The sequence below is a fragment of the Ictidomys tridecemlineatus genome, chromosome 4 (genome assembly GCF_052094955.1).
Source record: "Ictidomys tridecemlineatus isolate mIctTri1 chromosome 4, mIctTri1.hap1, whole genome shotgun sequence".
In the NCBI taxonomy this organism is placed as follows: Eukaryota; Metazoa; Chordata; class Mammalia; order Rodentia; family Sciuridae; genus Ictidomys; species Ictidomys tridecemlineatus.
In genome coordinates, this window is record NC_135480.1 from 42,067,190 (window position 1) to 42,088,748 (window position 21,559).

The 21,559-nt window shown below is 45.8% G+C and overlaps 1 protein-coding gene across 3 annotated transcripts in view; it reads right to left on the reverse strand.

The window, feature by feature from the left end:
• The window catches only part of Slc6a5 (solute carrier family 6 member 5), a 54,791-nt gene that overhangs the window by 12,510 nt on the left and 20,722 nt on the right, over positions 1 to 21,559 (reverse strand). For all 3 annotated transcript variants that reach the window (XR_013437687.1, XR_013437688.1, XM_005335958.3), the window contains 6 exons: positions 16,142 to 16,276; positions 14,367 to 14,470; positions 12,454 to 12,578; positions 7,372 to 7,484; positions 6,522 to 6,653; positions 5,517 to 5,616 (listed from right to left, as the gene is read on the reverse strand). Coding sequence is in view for 1 of the 3 variants with exons in the window: in XM_005335958.3 (XP_005336015.2) it covers positions 5,517 to 5,616; positions 6,522 to 6,653; positions 7,372 to 7,484; positions 12,454 to 12,578; positions 14,367 to 14,470; positions 16,142 to 16,276 (709 nt within the window). In the remaining 2 variants the exon portion in view is untranslated. The remainder of the gene's footprint in view (positions 1 to 5,516; positions 5,617 to 6,521; positions 6,654 to 7,371; positions 7,485 to 12,453; positions 12,579 to 14,366; positions 14,471 to 16,141; positions 16,277 to 21,559) is intronic.

A 21,559-nucleotide genomic window follows, 5' to 3' on the forward strand; every position in this document is an offset into this window, starting at 1 on the left:
TCTGATCTTTCATTGGTCTATTGAGGAGACTGAGCCAACTTAAGGCCTGTCCAGAGGTCCATCCGTGGTGCAAGGAGGCTCTGCTTTGCTTTTTTGCATCTACAGGTAATTACTGAATGTTTTGAATAGTGGGCTGTGCCAACTTTGGATTTGTTTTCTCATTTGTTTCCTTTAGTGCTTTATCAAACACCTTCAGATAAGTGACCACCAGACACTAGGCCCCTTGGGCTTAGGTGAAGGGAGAGAACCAAAGAAACAGAAGGTGAAGCTGAGGCCCTCAAAAGCAAACCAAGTGATCTGAAATCAGATCTCAGTGGAATGAAAGAAACAAAAATGACAAAGTAAGGTTCTAGAAATTTCTGTTATCAGCTCATCCTGTTGCCAATTCTTCACCAGAAAACTATCCCCAAGAGATGGTGATGTGTGGCTTGAATGGAGACACTGACATGACAGGGTCAAAGTTAGACCTGAGGGGGACAGCTGGAAGCCTCCTCCTAGAGGAGGGGATCATGGTTAAAATGTTCAGTTTGGGGGCTGGAGATGTGGCTCAAGCGGTAACGCGCTCACCTGGCATGCGCAGGGCACTGGGTTCAATCCTCAGCACCACATAAAAATAAAATAAAGATGTTGTGTCCACCGAAAACTGAAAAATAAATATTTTTAAAAATTCTCTCTTTCTCTTAAAAACAAAAATGTTCAGTTTTCCCACAGGGGACTAAGAACTGGTCCCCAGCTGTGGGAAGGGAGGGATGATGGCAAGAGGCAGCCCCATGCAGAGGAACAGTCCCAGGATTGGCAGTGCAAAGGCTTTGGCTCCCAGGCCAGTTCATCTTCCTCCCTGGACCTCATAGAAGGGACCTGGCCTCTACCTCTGACAGCTCCAGGTCCTGCGATCGCTGCTTGTTCTGCCAGCTTATAAGCTGCCCTTGCAGATGCAGCCAAGGGGTACCCATTGGGAGCCACTGAGCAACGCTCCTGCCTTATGCCCATTCCTGAGTCAAGATCTCCCATCCCTTCAGCCCCAGCCCTCCCATGTCCTGGCTCACACTCCAGTCCCCACCTGAGTCTCTTACTAAGTCAGTGGCTATCTTCATCTTAGACCTTTTTTATTTGGCTTCCCCTGCCTGCTCCATGCTTTCCACCAATCCAATTCCATCTTGCCTTCAAAGCCTAACTTACAATAAACAAATTGTTCATGGAGCCTTGAGCATATTCAGAAGACTTATCTGCTGCCTGTCCTTGAACCTAGAGATATAGGACAGCAAGTAGTTGGGCCCCAAAGGAATCTGAACCACCTCTAATCACTAGTCTGAATTATTAGAAAAACAGGAGGAGGAAAAAAAAAAAAAGCTGAACTCATGCCAACTATTCTAGACTCAACAAACAGATGTGAGACTCAGAAACCAACCCCCAACAAGCTGCATGCAGACAACCAATCCTAGACTGGGTAGACTTGTGCTTATGTAATTAGGGGCTTTTGTGCTGATAAGTCATGCCCCTGCCCCTGGCCTGGATGTATTCTTCTGGGAGCAGCCAGAGCAGCTTCTGGCCTTGAGCTATGCAGACTCACTGGAACCCAGAAAGACACCCCGCTCCACCATTTTGAAATTCTTACATGATTTTTAATAAGAGACTCCATATTTTCATTTTGTGCTGGGTCCCAGAAATAATGCCTCCATTCTATGTGTAGGCTCCAGACAAGTAAACCCCCATACTATTCCTCTAATAGCTACTGTGAAGGCCCTACCCCTCTGTTAACTAGGATTTCCCTGCTTTGGTGGGGAATTCAGCTTAGCACTCCCTAAGTCTCGGTGTTTATCTGTTTGTCTTTCTATTATCTCTGAGACACCACCTTCTCAAGGTTTTCCTAACTTCAGAGGCTCTCCTTCATCTCTGGATAGTTAAAGGTTTCACAGCCAGGTGCCCAGCTTAACCCTGACCTTCTTCTCAATGTCCTAAGTGTGTTTGCTCTGCCTTAGTAACTGGTGAGCAAATGCCATGAATGTAAGAAACCACCCCTTCCCCTCACTACCCCCTTTTCTGGGAGCACACAGTAAGCACTTAATAAATACTTGGTTATTTACGCACACATATTCACAGTGTGAGTTATTAATGGACTGAAGTCTCGCATTTCTAATGCATACTGAACCCCAGGATACGGAGCTTGGGAACCCTACATCCTGAAGGGAGGTATATACAGAGTCATTCCAACTGAAACACAAGTAGAGTTCAGGTATGGGGGCCATGAAGGGGAAAAAAAAAAACCGAAGCTTGGATTTTCAGAATTCATGGGGGAGCAGCTTTTGTTTGCTCTTTGTTTATGTTTTGTTTTAGTTTGTTTTGTTTTGTACTTTAAAAATCTTATGAAGTTCTGCCAGCAGGATGAGCAACAAGAACTGAAGAAGACACATGCCAACCTGTAAAAGCCATCGCTTTTGGTGGAAAATTGGTTGGTGGAAAATTGGTTGGTGGAAAACCAACGATTCTCACAGGGTGTGGAGAGAGAAGACTAGAGATAGGGTGCTAAAGCACCACCCGACTCAAATGGAGAACAGAAGAAGATGATTGTGCCTAGCAAGGTGTCAGAGGCAAGAGGTCAGTAGGTGTGATGCCTCAGTGGACACGGTTCAATCACCTTGTTTCTCCAGCCAGAAGATCCCCTGCTGGCTCCCAGAAACATGCACTTCACTTTTTCAAAGTGACTCTCCTTTGGTTAAAAAGCCAGTTGAAGTTGCCAGGCACACACTTATAATCCCAGTGGTTTAGGTTTGATGCAGAAGGAGGGGGAGTTCAAAGCCACCCTCATGGGGCTGGGAGTATAGCTCAGTTGGTAGAGTGCTTGCCTCCAATGCACAAAGCCCTGGGTTCAATCCCCAGCACCACAAAGACAAAGCCAGCCTCAGCAAAAGCAAGACACTAAGCAATTCAGTGAGACCCTGTCTCTAAATAAAATGAAAAATAGGACTGGGGATGTGGCTTAGTGGTTAAGTGTCCCTGAATTCAATCCCTGGTACCTCCTCCCCCCACACACACACCACCCTCAAAAAAAGCCAATTAAAAGGACTACTCCTATACCACACTTGGGGAGTTCTACCTTTATCTCTGGGTCCCTCCAACCTGGGGATTGGCCTTTGAGGCATGTTAATCTAAGAATTTGGATCAGCTCTTTTAGTCTAATGATGAAACTTGAAAACTGCCTACACCATGTATCAACCGCTTGAGAGGCATCCTCTAGAATGTAGACACTATCAAAAATAAACAGAAAACACAAATCTCTGCAATTTACTTGCTTATTTTTAAGATTCTGCAGCCTGGAAGGTGATGCACCAAATTGATTGGGTTCATGCTCATTCTTCACAGTTTTGTGTTCAACTGCCTCACACTAACCTCGAGATCTGGGGCCTCACAATCTCAATAGAGTGCACTGTCCTCAGGGATACGATTACATATTTGTGCAGGCTTTTCCTTTCGTCTCTGACAACTGTTAGCTTAATTAACTATTTCTTCCTGAAATTTTATTTCTTCAAACTCCATCTAGATCCAAGTCTAGCCTGAGTCTAGCATGCAGTCAACCTGATTCTGGAGGCTGACCCAGTATCAGTACCCTTAAAGACTCAGGGTTTTCTGTCTCCTGTAAATCCATCATGAACCAGGAACCTTAAGCCCTCAGGATTTATTTATTCCTTTCAAACCAAGAGATCTACTACCAGATTTATATGAGGGAGGGGGAAAGAAAGCCATTTAACTTCTAAAAACAGAAACATTAAAAGGTTTCTATTTTAATGATGCTTTTAAACTACACTGAAAGGGCCTATTTTACAGGAGAGAACTGTGCAAATGTACTTTATGCAGCAATTAGCAGTTAGGAAACAGGTGAAGAAGGAGGTAAATGAGATAACTTTCTCTGCACTTGGGCCAGCCAGCGCTGCAAAGGAAGTGCTTTCCTGACTCTACCGAAAGACCATCTGGTTATTTCACTAATATGTGGACCCACCAGGGGTTGAGTTTCCAAATCAGGACCTCAGAGACCTCTCTTTGCCTTAGACAAGCCCTTCTGTATCTGGGCAGACAGTTAAGATCCACTGTGCTAGATCTCACTGGGCTTCTGCCATTCTCTGCTCAGATAGAAAGTGCTTTGACGCTTCACCCTCACCCTGACATCAGATCTTCCACCACAGCATTACTGCAGGGTCCAGGCTGTCTATTCAGCCAAACATGTTGGCAGGTTGGTCTCTGATCTCCTCAGGATGGCTGGCAGACCTACCCACTCCTCTTGCCAGGAACTAAACTCTTCCTTTTAGGGATATGATATCTAGTCGGAGACAAATTCCCTTTCAACCAATACTTCAGTATTTTCCCGTTTCTGGGGTACCAAGGTTTCCTTGATTCCTACCCATCCTCCTCCACCTTAAGGAGTTTTCCAGGAAAGCAAAAAACCATTGATCACCTGTTGAGTGGAAAACTGATGATTACATTAAAAGCAAGATGCTCATCTCAAGAACACATGGCAGCCAGGGAGAGCTTTATTGGGCCTCAGTTTAAAGGGAAGAACTCTGCAGGTACCCCTGGTTCTGGCCTGGACCCCTCTTCCTCTGGGCTTCATAGGATGCATCTGAGGGCACTTACACCCTGCACTCCAAGCGACCACTGCATCACCTTTTTGATCAGAGCATGTTGCTATCTCTTTGGGGGAGTTGAAATACAGTTAGATAGTCTGAACAGGAAATTTTCACCTTTTTGATATTTGCTTTGGTGGCCATATCAATATTAGGGAGGCTTTAGTGTAGGGACAGTTCTGAGCAGACTTTCAGAAACAAAGAAGTCAACAGTTCCTTGAATCAAATAGGGCTTCCTTGTCCTCACTGACAGGGTCCAGGAGACGCCCTGGTGAGAGTCCAAGGACAAGCACCTTCACACAAAGGACAAAGATGGCATCTGGTGGCTCAGCACTCCCGTTGTTCTTGACAACAGCTCCACTGATTATGGGATACAGGTTGCTATGGTGATAGTAGGATGAGTAAATCATAAGGGAACTGGTAGTTTATTCCTGGGAAAATCTGAGATTAAGATATTGTGTCACAAGCTCTCCTTGTGCTAATAATTTCCTAAGGATCTGTGAGCCAAGGGGTCTCTGTTCTCATGATTGTATCCAGAGACCAGATGCAGAATTCCCCCACATCTCCAGCTATGCAGACATTGCAAGAAATAATTTCACACCTACAAAGTGGCCCTCCTCCTCCCTTCCCTGGCCACTGTCCACAGGCATTAACTGTTCACATGTCAGACCATAACCAAAGACCATAACCCTGGAGTTTCTGACACAAAGTTTCAGAGTTTCACCATCGGCTACTGTTTGTTTCTCTATTAAATCTGGATCACAGTGGTCCTGACAAGCTTGGATAAAAAGGTGCAATTAAATCCTTAATTGCCTTGTTAAATATGGGGAATCTTCTTGCAAGGAATGCCTTAGAGACACTGAAGTTCTACCTGGAGAGCAGACACAGCGATTCCCTTACCGTACACATAGGAGATCCCAACGAGCTCAAATATGGCAATGATGACGAGGGCGTAGGAGGCAGCATACGTGTCCACAAGCTGAAACATGTAAATCCCACCCTAACAGGAGAGAGAAACAACCAACATCAAAAATGAGTCTAGGAGGTGGGCTCTGTCTCCATCCTGAGAAGAGTCAGGTGCAAACAGTAGTCAAAGAATCTCCCCTCTCTCAAGAGCAGTAACCTACACCTGGTCAAGTTGTAAACTGGAGCCCTTGCCCGTTACCAAAGCAGCCCCTTGACAGTCTCTGAATTAGTCAATAAAGCATGCAAAAAAAGTATTTTAACACCTTATTTTTCAAAGGCAAAGTCAACATCTGAGTTACATATGTGAAAGCAGCCGGAGGCCTTCCTTTATTGCTTTAAGCAATCCATGATCATTTCCACCAGTGTATCTGCGTTTGATTGACCTTCATACAACCTTTGGATATCTCTGAGCAGTCCTCACACATCCCCATGTGTCTCTTCCTTACTTTTCAAGTCTCCCTATAATCGATGAGGCTTAGAGGCCATCTCATTTCAATCCATCATTTTATACATAAACTAAGGCCCAGATTAGTGACTTGCTCAAGGTCACAGAGACAACAGGAGCAGTGTAGATACTACGGGAGCTCATGTCCAATTTACCAAGTCATTCAGGACTGGAAGAAGCTTGTGTGATGAGTAATATCTTGGAAATGTATCTGGTTGGTACATTGCAACTCGAATTTTCTAAGTTTTCCATCTTAAATGGGACACACCTGTCTTGTTGGCTCAAGAAGGCTACATCTTAATTACAAAATGCCAGAAGCACCATCAGTAGCCAAGATGGCATATTTCCCTCTCTACTCAGAATTCCTAATGGGCTGGTGCCCTCTACATGAAAATGGCAGTGATTCAGCTATGGTGGTGAGGCCCGAGAATTAAGGGTAAAGGGAAAGAGAGTCACCTGGGCCACCCCAGACCTGTGTGCAGCAGGCCTCTTACCTGGGTGATCATGGGAAAACCCATGATGAAGAAACAAATGCAGCAGCCCAGGGTGAAGAACGGCTTGTGTGTGCGCAGGTACTTGGGGAACTCATCCGAGATGGAGGTCACTATGGTCTCGATGGTGGCAAACTGGAGCAGAGTCGAGAAACAGTATCTGAGTCAAACTTTCCCACTCGGAAGGCTCTCAAAAGCCGTTTGCATGTCTCCCCAGGGAAATCTGGGCTAGGTTTGGTTTTTTAGGATGGTATTCTTTTGATGGGTCTAAAAGGGCCCAGCTCACATAGCCGGCTGGGAGAATTCGAGCAGGATATGAGCTTTAGAAACTGTACTTTCAAGCCCCTGGAGAATACACTCATATTCATTCATCAGGTCACTTTAAGCTTCGTTTTGTATTCATGAGATGTAAATTCCTCTCCTCCAGTTACCTTGCATTTGATCTTCTATTTGAGGAAAAACCCTCTTTGCACCAACCACTGAACTTTAAGCACCTGTCAGCATGATTTGCAGTATTCTCAGCCCCGCAGCAATTTCCCTAAAATTCACTTTATAATATTCTCCCTTATCCAGCCCCCCATGGAATTTACTTCAGGAAAATGATGCCAAGACAGGACACATGCAGGCTAAAACTTAGCGTGGAGAACCAGGAGAGGCAAGGAAGGGAGAGGATGACTCCTCTGCCCAAAACTGCCAAGTAATCCTGAGCCCTGGACGGGCACCTCACCTTCCCTACATTGCTCGGGGGAAGCCTTCAGTCACCCCTAAGTCTACCTCTTTGCTGCTGGCTCAACCCAGGAAACAGGGTCTTCAGAAGGAACCTGGGACAGGGGCAGAAGGGGAAAGGGCTCACCATGGTGTCAAGTCCGAGAGTGAGGAGCATCAGGAAAAAGATGATGGCCCAGAACGGAGAGAGGGGCAGCCTGGTTAAGGCTTCAGGGTAAACCACAAATGCGATGCCTGGCCCTGAGAGGAACGAGACAGATGATTGCAGGCCCACCCAGCTCCAGGTCCCTCTTTCCAGAGCCTTCTGACCACGGAGACCCTGAATTCTTCCTCATTCTATGCTGAGTCCACTGTTTTTATTTTTTACTCATCTCTACCAGCTTCCCCAATTAGACCAGGCTGTCTTCCATGTAAATAACATATGAAACTGTATTTCTGTTGGATTATTATGTTTTAATGATTATAATAATTGCCCTCTAAAACAAGGGTTCTCAGTTAGAGATGATATTGCCCCCCACCACCAAGAGATATTTGGCAATGTCTGGAGACATTTCTGATTCTCACAACTGTGGTGGATTAGTATGGCTGCCAGCATCTAGTGGGTACAGCTAGGGATACAACTAGACACCCCTCAATGCACAGCCAGTCTCCTTCCAACAAAGGATTGCCCAACCCCAGTGTCAACAGCTGATGTAGAGATCCCCGCTCCAAAGGCTAGGACATCACCAGAATGACATATCTCCCCCTTTAGCTATATTCCCCCCTCCTCAGTTCTCCAACAGAAGCCACTCCCATAAAACACGAATCTCTCCACCACCTTTAGGATCTTGCCCTACTTGGTAAAGATGGGGCTATGTTAGTCCATCCGTAATTCATTAAGAAGCAGAATACAACAGACACTAGTATGGCAATATGTAAATCAATGGATGTGTAACCGATGTGATTCTGCAATCTGCATACGGGGTAAAAATGGGAGTTCATAACCCACTTGAAACAAAGTGTGAAATATGATATGTCAAGAACTATGTAATGTTTTGAACAACCAACAATAAAAATTTAAAAAAAGAAGAAGATGGACGGTGAAGCATGGTGTGAGTTGAATTTGCTCCCTAAAGGTCAGGCAGACCTGATCCACATCCAGACTCTACCATTTACCAGCTGCGCAAACTTAGGTTGGTTACTTAATTGCCAGAAGCCTTAAATTTACCCACCTGTAAAAATGGGAATAACAGTAGTATCTCAACTCAATCAACAATGTTGTTATGAAGAGCACATTTTAAAATGCAGGTGATACGCTGAGTGTGGTACCCCTGCACATCATCAAAGTTCACATAATATTAGCTTTTATTAGGAAGACAATGAACTTGGCAATTAGAGGTTCTGATTCAGAGGTTCCTAAGAATCCCACAGGCTGCCCTGCTGGGGAGCTGTCCAACTTAGAGTTTTCTCAGCTGCTATAAAGCTCTGTGGCCATCCCCTCCTGCCTTGTGGTCTCACTGGAAAGATCATCATGACCAACCATAGCCAAAGACATGACAGGTGTGAGTTTCTTTGTAAGGAGAAAGCGATATGATATGGACAGAGACCAGTGAACACCAGTGCTGGATAACCCACAGCCATCCCATATCTGGAAACCAGAAACCCCAGCATCTGCAGTTTTTATAACTCAAGCATAATGGCATTTTTAAAAAAAAAAAAAACTGAAATTTATCAGGTTATTAGTTCCTAATGTTGCCTAGGGCCTCAGGGCATTTGAAATATAAAGACTCAAATGCCTAAAATACCCCTGCTTTATGCATTTAGTGAACAGACTGTACGGCCAGACTCTAAAGGCTCCCTATGTGAACCATAAAAGAAAAGTCTGTATTAAACTACAGTTCAAAATAGGTCTCACATGCAAAACAAGGAAGCCAGCACAGTGCTCTGACGACAGTCAGTCCCATAAAGCTGACTAGGTCTTAAATGGCCACTGCCACAGGACCTCAGCAGGATGCTTAAACATGATTCAACCCTTTGGGGTGTTACTACTTCCCCAGGGGGGTTGGTTTCAAAATATTAGGCCTGCTTCAATTTCAGCTGTCTCCCTAAAGGACTCAAATGAAGGCACTTTTTTTTCAAGCTACATTAAAGCAAACCTCACTTACCCATGTTGTCTTGGGGAGTGGAATCGTCTAGAAAATAATACTGTTTTTTAATAGCCATGGTGACCACAGGTGAGTCACTTGACCTCTCTGGACAAACCTGAGTTTCCTTCTCAAGCAATGAAGATAACAGTAGCCCCTACTTTGTAGTGCTCTGTGAGAATAAAATTTGTCAATATAAGCAAATGGCATGGAGCATGCCTGGACATAGCAGGATGCAGGAAACATAGACCTTTATTACTCTTCCCATCACAGGAGATGAATAGAGTTCTGCATCCCAGTAACTTTCTGGGGACAGGGCCTATGGAAATGGCACAGTGAGAGCCTCCCTCACTGCAGAGCACCCCTGAAGACAAAGCATGGGTCTCGGGCCAAAGCAATACATGCAGACCCACAGCACCGCGTGGGTGGCCACTCAGCTGTGACACTTATCTCAAATGGGATGAGTTCTCTGAGAACACATCACCTGCACCCTGTGCCTGTGGGCAGAAGGATTGGAATGCAAGGCATGTATGCCCGTGTGGTTGGATGGAGGGTGTTTGATTTGATCTCTGAACTATTAGGATGTGCCTAGTCTGGTTTATCGGGAGTTACCACCAATCAATATTTGGGAATTCTAAATAAAATTGGGTTTGTCTGCTCGAGCTGAACCCAGTCTTTCTGCTTGTTAGATAAGCATCTTTGTAGAGCTTCGGATTCATGTCAGAAAATGAATCACTGCTCCATAGGCAGTGATACAGATGGGCAGGAGATGGCTCTCAAAGGGCAGTCTCCTCTGGAGTGTTCATTTCTGGAGTCGACCCCTGGGAAGACTCCCTTCCCTATGCCTGTCATAAAAGTACAGCACATTTGGTATCATCACCAATACCACCTTCAGCCCCCCCACCCCAAATTCTGATGTGGTCAAGATTTGGGGTCATAATTTTGAAAGAAATGCCTCCCTTAGAAGGGAGTAGTGAATGAACCAGAATAATGTTCGGTCATTAAGGAGAACCTGTTTTTGACTAAAGACCAAAGCTTAGTTACCAACGTTGGTTTAGCAAAAAATATCCTGAGTGTCTATAGGCGAATAGTGTTGCATATTACAATATGGGTGAAATTCAAGGCAAGTCTGATCCCAAGTATCTGACCTGGATTCTGCAGAGCCTTCTTTACACCAGAGGTCATAAGCTTGTAAAGTACACATAAGAATATATGCAAGTTCAGATGAGCAGAAATAGCTACCCTAAGGGATATAGGGACAGTCCCATGGGCCACTGCTTTCTCTCCTTTGGGGAAGGAAGCCCACTGTTTCTGGACCAAAGACCAAGTATCAGTGCCACAGGCTAGAACCTTCTAGATGTGCTCTTCTCCCTGTTAGATCAGAGGAATACTGAAAAATACTGGAAAGGGAAAATTCCAGAAACACAGACAATTGTCTGCTGCTCTTCACACAGAGAATAAGCAAAATTCTATTGGAATTTGAGCCACATGTTCAACCCAGATTCCTTTCTGAGGGCAGGAAAGAGCTCAGAACTATTAACTTATGTGGCCTGCATCTCAAAAAAATCACTATTTCTGGCAGCTTGGCCATTTGTTCCCAACAAGCTCAGTAATGTCACACACACACAAAAAAAAAAAATAGCAAGATGCCTCAGATAAGTGCTAGAAAGTGGGGCACATACATCTGCTTCAGCAACTCTGCTGGGAGGAAATGAGGTTACAGGACAGCTGGGGGTGGCTCAGACACTCCTGAGGACAGAGCCTTCTCACCTCCTTCCTCTCTCTGCCTCACAAGGAGTTTGCGAATTTTCAACCAGGAAAAAGCATTTGCTGAGCTCCCAGGGCCCCTCTAATTTAGGGCACTGCTGCAGAACCAAACATCCCTCCGGGTTTCACGGTTTCACGGGCTTCACACTCTCTCCAGGGAGAACAAGCACACATCCCCGCCCCCCAACAGTGCAATAGAGCTGCTCTTTAACTCTTTGAGGCTCTGTCAGCACAAATTAAAGCCACAATTAATTATCCTCGAGGAACCAGAAGAAATCGATCAGCCCACCCAAAAGGTGACATTTCTAGAGCTTCCTTCTCTCCTCTAATGACATCCCAGCCATTATGTGAGAACAGCAATGAGGTCCTTGTAGAAAAGATGACTGCCAGACGATCCTGGCACAGGTTCACCTCTGGATGGCCGGGGAGACAGGAACGTGCCCCTTAGTACCTGGCACAACCCCTCCACACTGAGGCACCTCACAAGTGCCTAATTAGAGAGTAAGACCATAGTGACAAGCAATAACCACAGTGAAATCCCTCCATCCCCCAAACCCTCTAAATACCCAGATGGATCCTTTATAGAGCCAGAGTGGGTGGAAAACAAAGAGTTAAATAAAAATCTTCAAAGCTCTCTCTGTAAATGAGATTCTAGAAATATGGATTAAATAAGATAAAAGTGAAAGCTGTAAACTTGAAAGCACCATGTAAATGTTAGCCATGAATACAAGCAACACTTGGGTGGAGAGAACAATTATTCCACAGCCCCCCCCTCCCACCAGCCACCATCATCCAACCTTTCCACTCACTGGGGAAAATAAAAGAGCAGGTCTGCATTGCTAACTAAGCAGAAGGCCTCGAGAACACATCTGACCTAACCATCGGGAAAGTGCTTTGTAAGGAAAAGGCTCCTCAGAAGCCCGTGCTCATTAAGTGTTCATGCCTGGTTCCCACACAGCCCTCTGAGAGGAATGTCATCCTGCGGCAGGCTGTGGCCACATCAGCTCCAGGGGCACTGATTTGCTTAATGAGTCCTCTACTCGTGCCTAACAGGTATGACGGGTAGAGACCTTACTCACTCAGGCGGGGTGGCGTTAAGAGAAGGAAGGGAAGACGGAGGAGAGGGGAAAGGAAAGGAGGCTTTTTAAAGCCATCTCTCTGGTTAGAGACAGGGCAACTCATGCTGCTGTGGGCTTCCCCCTGAAGCCTGTCTTGGTCCCTCTGTAGAGGCGCACTCAGGATCCCCACCCTCCACCTGTTCCAGAAAGTCAGGTGACCCCAGAACCTCCCTGCCATAACAGGGGACCAAGTCCCCATACCTTGGTCTGCCACATTCTCAATGTTGACTTTGCGTTCATGGGCCATGAAGCCGATAACGGAGAAGATGACGAAGCCGGCAAAGATGCTTGTGGCACTGTTGGTGCAGGTTACAATTAGAGTGTCCCTGGAAAGGAGAGACCACAGTTTGCCACTAAGTGAATGGGAAGGGACAGGGGAAGGACAAATGCATAACATGTGTTGGGTGCATATGGTATGTGCGTGCATGTTTGCATGAAGGAGGAGAACCCAGCCACTGACCTAACCAACTCCATTTTTTAAGGGGCCAGAAGATTCAGTATCTGGTGGGGGATGGCTCACTCTCAGCTCCAGATATGCTATCTCAGTTCCCTGATGAACCCTCACCAGACACTGAATGTTCTGGCACCTTAATCTTGAACATCTCTCCAGTCCTACTTACCACATACCCCTCTCCCACTCATTCCTACCCATTTCTGCCTCAGGCTGCTTCTGCACTTGGAAATTGTACCCCCTTGCCCTTTGCACCTGCTGAAATTCAGCCCAGTATAAATCTCACCTCACAAGGCTGTGCCAGACCATGCAGGCCACAACACAGCTGTCATCTTTTCCTGTAGTTTCAGAGATGCTTAAGGAAAGTTTAACCAGTGAGTTAATGGATTCCTATGGCAGATGCTATGGACTAAAACTATCCATCCAACCATGAGCCTGAGCTCACCACACCCGGTTGCCAACATTGCTTTATGCATGACCTAGAATGTGTGGGGTCAGCTACATACAAATGGGAGCAGGGCTGCACCCTCCCAGGACCAGGTGACCAGAGGTGTTTAAGCCACTCTAATATGAGCAGCACTCACATGGCTCATCACCATCCTCTACTCCCAAAGTTGTGCTATAAGGTGCTTGAGACATTGAAAGCTGAGTCTAAGTGCCAGAGGTCTCCTAGGTCCTATTGCTGTGCATGGCTATGCACCCTGCTGAATACCTCTTCTTAAAATCAACTAAACTTGTATTCCATGAATGTGTTGAGTCTAGTGAGTGTGTCTGACAATCTGAACCTGAAACCGTACCCATGATCTTACACCTCTTCACCTCGATCCTAAGCTTTGTGAAGACTGGGACAATCTGAATCTTTCTGTCTCTTTCTTGGTTCATAAAGTACCTCATACAGTATTTTAAAAATAATTTATAAAATGTCTCATAAAATATTTATGAAATAAAATAAATAAATATTTCACGAACATATCATGAATATTTCAAAATATTTCATAAAATATCTCAGCAGTATTTTTAAAGTAATGATAAACAATACTTCCTTTTATTGGCAACTAATGGGCAAAATATTGCTCTGAGGACTTTGCATACAGCATCTCTCACCCCTCATCAAAATATTATCATGTGTGTTTTATAGATAAGAAACAGATGTTCCAAGACCAACGCATCTATCCTTGTACGGGAGGTTTATAAAATGGTGGATTCATAATCAAGTGCACTCTGACTTCCAAGGTGATCTTTCTAGTGTACCATCCCATCTTTCCTGTGGAGAGTCTCTAAAAAAATATTTGTCAAGTGACCGACGACCATACTTAGTAGGTGGTTGATTACTATTTGATATTATGTGGATAGTAATTCACAAATGACCATCAGGGGATGCCGCTGGCTGCATGGCGATCTCCAGAGGGGCTCAATCCCATCCTCTAAAGAGCCACTGAGCCACCAACATGTGTCAGAGTCAGCAGTGCAAGTTGGGGTCCGGAAGTTGGCAGCCAGGCTTGGCAGGTGGCTTCTCCTAGGCCAGAGGCAAACCTAGAGATTTGTACATCAGGTAAGGTGTGAGGGTATGGTATCAGATTCCTGATAACTCAGTTGTTCTACCCCAACCCTATTTTTCACTCACCAGCTACTACCTCTGGCTCTTGGGAGGGCCTCCACTTACCTGTAGCAATTGTTATGGAATTTGTTATAAGAAGAAAGAGTGATCAGACCTCCCCATGCGGCAGATAAAGAGAAGAAAATCTGAGTGGCAGCATCTTTCCACACCTGGAAGGCCAAAGGAGAGAAGAGTCAAGGTCACTGAAGGAGACTGGCTTTGGGGGAGGGGCCATCTTACATGCCCAATGGCACATCATCTCCCCAGGGAAAAGGCAGACAAGGCAAGATGGCATTGGACACCAACATAAATGAGAAATATATCTCACTTGCCCCAGTAAATTACCTGAGAGATTTTTAACTTCCTCTAATCAAAAGTGAGGAACCTGATAAGCCATAGGCACATTTCATGCTCGTATTTCCCACCACATAAACCCAGACGTAAGGGGAGAGCCCTTTCTTTGGAAGAACAATTTACAACAGCAAAATATAGTCATAAAAAGCCTTTTAAGTTGATATCACTATGGATTACAACAACTGCTATTAAAAACCTGAAATTCTATGACCCCCAGTGGTAGTAGAGAAAACCCAGTGCCACAAGAGAGTGGACCTCACAGTGCCACATCCTTCCTGAGCTCGGCTGATGCCACATCTTGGTTCTGTTAGGTAATTCCTCTTGATTGTCTTCATAAAACTCCAGGTCACTCAAGAGTTCAAGCTATAGCCTTATGTGATTTATATGGTAGGTTTCCTATCATCTGTGTAAATTAAATTCTGTTTTTAAATTGTGCTTATCAGCACAAAGAAAGTTCAAGTGCGTGCTGGCAAAGTCAACATTCACTCCTCCATGTCCTCCTAGAAGCAAAGTTGTGATTTGATTTAAGGGCATCTGTATGTCCAGCTTCCCCACCTAGGGGAAGAAAATAACATGACTTTGTTTCTGGCCAAATGTCCGAAAGTAAATTGTTATGTTGGACTTCTGGGGCTTCTCCTCTTTAAATGAAGAGGGTGCTTTTCTCTACCCTTACCCTTTGCCTGGAATGCTGTTATGATGACTGGAGCTCTAGCAGCTATATGGATGCTGATCATTGAGGATGGTAGGGCAGAAAGAGAGGAATCTAGTCTCTGATGACACCAGTGGGTCACTCAACAGGTCCTTGACTATCACCATAGTGCATGAGGAACAAATAAATTATATCTTGTTTAAACTGATATTAGATGGAGATTTTTCTGTTATGTGCAGCCAAATTCCATCCTAGCTATGTGTTTTTTAACATACTCTGAAAAAGCAGAGCTTTCTTTAAAAACTTCATCTCTCATTAAACAATCACCCCCTCATCTGGGGCTCTGGGGACTGTGAATTTTGAGTAAGATGTGCCTGTACTGAACACGCAAAGGGAAAGGTCAAGCATGTATGCATCTTCTGTGTGTGTACAAGAAGTATTCAAATGTGTCTGTGGCTTTTAAAGCAACAGAACTGCTTGCAGTGTTCCTAAGTGCTGTTATGTTCCAACCAGCAAAAACATATGCACTATGATTCATAACAAGTAAGTTGTGTGAGGTGGCCCAGAGCTACCAAAGGGATTTCATTCTTAATTATCAGCCTTTGTCCAGCTATAGGACAACTCTTCCAGGAATCTGAAAATCCTCAGCTACCTACTTCTCATTAAATATTTCCTGAGCACATAACGTGCCAAGATTATCAGGGGCTTGTAGAAGCAGACAGTGAGATTCTCTGAGGGAGGAGATCTGACCCTTTCTGCCAAACCCCATCCCAGGGAGACCCATCCCTGAAGGCTCCCCCCCACCCAGGGTCCACTATAAATGAAACAGTGAGCCCACCGTGGCATCTGTGAGTTTCTCCCACTTGGGTGTGATGAAGTACCAGATCCCAGCTCCAGCTCCAGGCAGGGTGACTCCTCGGATGAGGAGGATCACCAGCACAACGTAGGGGAATGTGGCCGTGAAGTACACCACCTGGAAGAGCCACGGGCAGAGGGGCGGAATGAGCACACCTGCAGCAGACTGTCACCCAGGCACATGGGCCTGCCGTGAGTTCTCCCCAGACTCTGCCAGGGCTGGGGGCACAGGGAGAGGACGAGGACCAAAGGTGAGTCAGAGAGGGCCAGAAATACAGCCTCCAGAACACCCAAGGCTGCGAGGTGTGTCAGCCTGGAGTCAGAGGGCTTGGCGGGGGGAGATGTCACTCTGCCCAGCCTCTGAGTGGACAACTCCCTGAGGAACCTCAAGGGAAGGGGGGAAGGCTTTATAACCTCCCTTCCCCAAACTCCCACCCCACTGCCTGGTGATGGCCCTCAACTCCTCCATTAGAGATCAATGTTCCCCCTGCTCCCCGCTTTGGTACTGGAGACTGAACCCAGGGATGCTTTGTCACTGAAGGACATCCCCAGTCCTTTTTATTTTTTATTTTAAAACAGGCTCTTGCTAAGTTGCTGAGGCTGGCCTTGAACTTGTGATTTGCCTGCCTCAGCCTCCCTATTAGCTAGGATTACAGGCATATGCCACCCATTCCAGGAAGAGGACTCTTTTTAGCTTAAGCCTCTATGCCTGCCTATGCAGACACCTTACATGTGACATCCCAGCGAGGTAAAAAGACCCACGAGGCCTTAGATTTAGACAAATTTGGTTCAGGTGAAATTGAACCTCTAGTACTAAGTAATTATATGACACTGGACAAGTTACTGAGTTCTCTGAATCTCAGTTACTGTGGACAAAAGTACCTTTCTTACAAAAAACTGTGAGGATTAAATGAGCTAATGCTTGGATAGCAGCTGGCCTGCACCTGATTTATAACAAACAGATGGTCACTAGATACAGTGAAGTTCAACAGGCATTTGTTGAGGGCCTCCTACCCACTGGCTAGCATGTCAGGCATTTGTTGCCTAAAGATGAAGAGGCTTACAATGTAGAAGACCTAGAGACAAGGTCTGAATAACAGGCTAAGCAGTTACACACAGGACACTGCAGAAGGCCAGGGAAGGGCACTGTGTCAGTCTGGGAGTTTCTAAAAGATTTCTGGAGATGACTCTGAGCTGGATCTTAGAAGATGAGTGTGACTTCAAGGTAGGAAAGCAAGGTCGGAAGGTGAAGGGTGAAAGTGGGCAAGGCAGGTGTGAGAGGGCAAAGCACTACTCACTCTTAGAAGAGCATAAAGTTGGGGCTGAGAGTGGAGAAAGGAGAGGATAGTGACACTGGAGTGACCGTGAGTGTCCCAGAGTACAACAGTGGGTTCTGAAAGTGGGAAACAAGGATCAACAAGCATTGGGAGGTAACATCAGCAGAACTTAGGGACTTGTTGGATGGGGATGTGTTGGAGGTACTTTCCTTCCTTACCTGTCAATCAAGCCTCAGGGTAAGGAAGGGCTTGGGATCAAAATGGTAGATGGGGAAGAGAGCAGACTGTATTAGCTCAGGCTCTAGGGTCACATGGGCCTGACTCCACCACTTATAATCTGGGTCACCTTGAAAAGTGACTTAAGCTCTCTGAGTCTCAGTGTCCACACTGCAAGGTGGTGTTCCCAGTACGCTCCTCACAGGGCCACTAAAAGAGGATATTGGAACAATCTATACAAAGAGTACGGACCTGAAGCACTAGAAACAAAAGTGCCACTTCAGAGCCTGGCCTAGAACTCACCAGTCCTAAATTTAACAACACTAAGAACCCTTAGCTCACAAGCAGGCTGTATCCCAAAAAATGTATCATAAGATACTTAGTGGAATGAGAGCCCACAAAAGTCCTCTCTTATCCACGGGTGGGCGTTATAGCTGAGGGAGTACTGTTGGCTTAGAGCCATCTCCTTTCCTCCTGCATCTTCCATCCTGGAAGTGTTCCATCTAACTAGAACACTGGCCCCTGTGAGTGGGAGCAGAATTCTTGACACACACCGGCTGTATAGACTCTAGTACCTGGCTGGGGGCTCCAGCCTGGCAGCTAGGGAAAGGAACTGAGATTTCAAGGGATGAGGACTAATATGGAAACTTCAAAAGAGATGGATTGGGAAAGGTTAGAGTCCTGGGGTCATTTCCTTTATTCAAATAAACAAATATATGAATACATAGGACAGGTAATATGAGCCATGCACAGTTATGCATCTGGGACATATCAGTAAACAAAGCAGGTGATACATCTATTGAAGGAAAAATAGAGCAGAAAAAAGGAGACAGGCATACTGGGTGAATGGTTAGGAAAATGGCCATATTAAAATGGGTGGCCATAGGCTGGGGATAGAGGGCAATGACAGAGCACTTGCCTTGCATATGTGAGGTCCTGGGTTCCAATACCACCAGCAAAATGAAACGGGTGGCCAGGGAAGGCTTCATTGAGAAGTGAATGTGAGCCAACCAGGTGTCTGGGAGAGCATGCTAGATAGAGGAAAGAGCTGGAATAATGGTTCTAAGAAGGGCAGATGTGTGCCCTATAGGGATATCAAGGAGGCTGGCCTGGAACAAGAGAGGAGTAGGGGAGAGGAAGCCTGCAGACAAGGCAGAGAGGAGCAGGTCGCACAGAGCCAGATGAGCCCTTAAGAACTCTGGTTTTCACTTTGTGGGAGAAGGAAGGCTGCAGCAGGGTTTTGCAGTATGATGTCATATTTTAACAGTGTCACCTTCTGCAGATTCTGCCAGGAGCAAGGGAGGGGCAATAACAGGAGGAAACCTGTCAGCAAACCAAGCAAGGGATGGCGATGGCTCCCCCAGGAGATCAGTAGAGCTGATAAGAAACCATCAGACTGGACATGATTTCAAGGAGAGCCAAGAGAATGTCCTGTATATCTAATGTGAGAAAAAGAAGAGTCAAGGATGACTCCAACAGGTTTGGTCTCAGCAAGTGAAACGGGGAAGTTACTTTTGATGCTAAACCCAATTTCTCAAGGCCAACCCCTTGCTTTCTAGCTGCAGACCCAGGGACAGGCTGGCCTCTTCACCTCTCCACTGCCACCATCAGGACAGGATGCCTCTTCCCTGCCCCCACAGGACAGCAGTCTCACAATGCTAGGGATTGTGGGCAAGAGACAGCAGCCAGCTCCCTCCTATTCCTGCAAACCTGCTTCTCTCTTCCCCTTAAAGGGTGAGAGAAAGTGAAACCTCTGGGCACAGGGATGTTACAAAACCCAAGGACATCTGACATCTCAGGAGAAAATCGCCCCACCCCGGGCTGGTACACCTGCACTCTCAGCTGTGAGACAGGACTAGAGGGAGGAGAGGCCACCAACCAGGGATGGCCTTTACCAGTCTGACTTCCAACATCACCCCAAGATAATAGTGGCAAGGGACGCTGCAACTGAGGAGGCTGCAGGGGGAAACGTCAAGACTCCTCCCAGCCTAACCAGCTGAGGGCTGTTCCCATTTGACTGTGGACAATGTTCAGACCCTGCCACGCCTGGAGTTCTGCCTATGGACCACCAGATACATGAGTCCCATTTCGCAGAAAAGAATACCTCTCAGGTCTTGGTGACCTGAGAGGGCTGACAGATTGGTTTATAAATCCTGAGGATGCCTCAAACGCAAGAGAGGTGTCCACGGAAGCTTCGTGCCCAGTTCATTCCCTGTGTTGGGGAAACTTGAGAATGTAACTATTTCAGGATATACTGTCAGAGGAATTAAACTTGAACAATAATGAATTATACTTGGCAGGAGTGACTGACTAGTTGGTCTCAGTCTGTCGGCCTGAATCCTTGAGGCATCCTCCTCACCACAGGGTCCCTGAACAGGTGGTACGGCTGCACGAGCTAATTAGGTGAGCTTTGCTCTGTTGCCATAACTTTCAGGAAGAGCAGCCCCTGCGGTCAGATGGGCTGTGCTTGACCTTCAAGCTGCCTGCTGGTCGCCCCTGTCTCTAGAGCTCAAGCTGCTCAAAGGCTTTGGTCTCAGAAGAAGCAACCAACCATTATTGTCTCCTCAGGTCCTAAATAAGAGGAACTGAGTTTATTGTGCTGCAGGAAAGGAAGGACATCTCTGTGGCATAGAAATGACTGTGCTGGGGGAATTTCAATCACAAAGGAGTTTGCCATAATGAGCAGCTTCAGTCATGCCATTCACCTTGGTTCTCAAATAATTTTCAGGATTAATATCTGTACAACCAAGGCCAGGATAATAAATTGTGGTTCATTATTTCTGGTGGTATCCCACATTGAAAAAAAAAATAATTGATCATTGATCTTTGGTCAGAAAACTTCCTCAATAAAGAGGGGATAAGTTAGCAGATCTAAAGAAAATAAAAACCTGCTCAGGACTTACTAAAACATCCTCTCCTAGAAAGGCTACAAAATTCAGCACCAAGGAAAAAAATCTGAATTGGCTGGAAGAACTGATTATAAGGCATTCCAAAACAGCACAGAAGAGCCAGGCTTAAAAGAATCCTAGCGAATGTTTACTCAGGCCCTTGACTTTGCAAATGAGAAAAGTAAGGTCCATATACATCCTGGGATTTCCCAAGTCACACGTTGAACTGCAGAGACCAGAGAGGAGTGTGAGGTCCTGACCCACAGTGGGAGGAAGATGGATTTTCCCAATTCACATTTCCCACCAGCAGTCCCTCCTTGAAGAGAAGGCCAGATAGAGTCTAGGCCTCATAGCAAGACAGACTTGGGTTCAAATTCTAACAGCCGTGAAAGACTGTAACCTCAGGCAATTTGGTCCCCCTTGATGAGCTTATAAAATGGAACCAATGTACTTACCCCAGCAGGGGGTAGTGAAAGTTGAATGAACAAATGCTTGTGCAACTGTCAACATAGTGCCTGGCACAGATGTTGCACAAAACTCCATTTCTCTTCCCATTTCCCCAAAAACAGCACTGTTTTTGAGATGCCACCGTGGCACAAGACCCCTTTAAACACACAGACATTTATAATAATAAAAATGAAAAGAGGGGCTGGGACTATGCTCAGTGGTAGAGCGCTTGCCTAGCACGTGGGAGGTCCTGGGTTCCATCCTCAGCCCCAGGAAGGAAGGAAGGAAGGAAGGAAGGAAGGAAGGAAGGAAGGAAGGAGTTGTGTCCAACTACTTCTAAAAAAACAAATGTTTAAAAAAAAATGAAAGGAGCTAACGTTCACTGATCATGTGCCAGGTTTACACATGCTCTATCTCATTCATTCCTCACAGCAATCCTATGTGGCGCATGCTGTCATCCTCAAAGTACAGATAAGGAGCCAGGTTCCAAAGGTTAAATAGCGTGTTCACGTCGGTACTTGAACTCAGATTGGTCTGACTCTGGAGGCACCAGGTCTTTTTTCCTCATGCCAC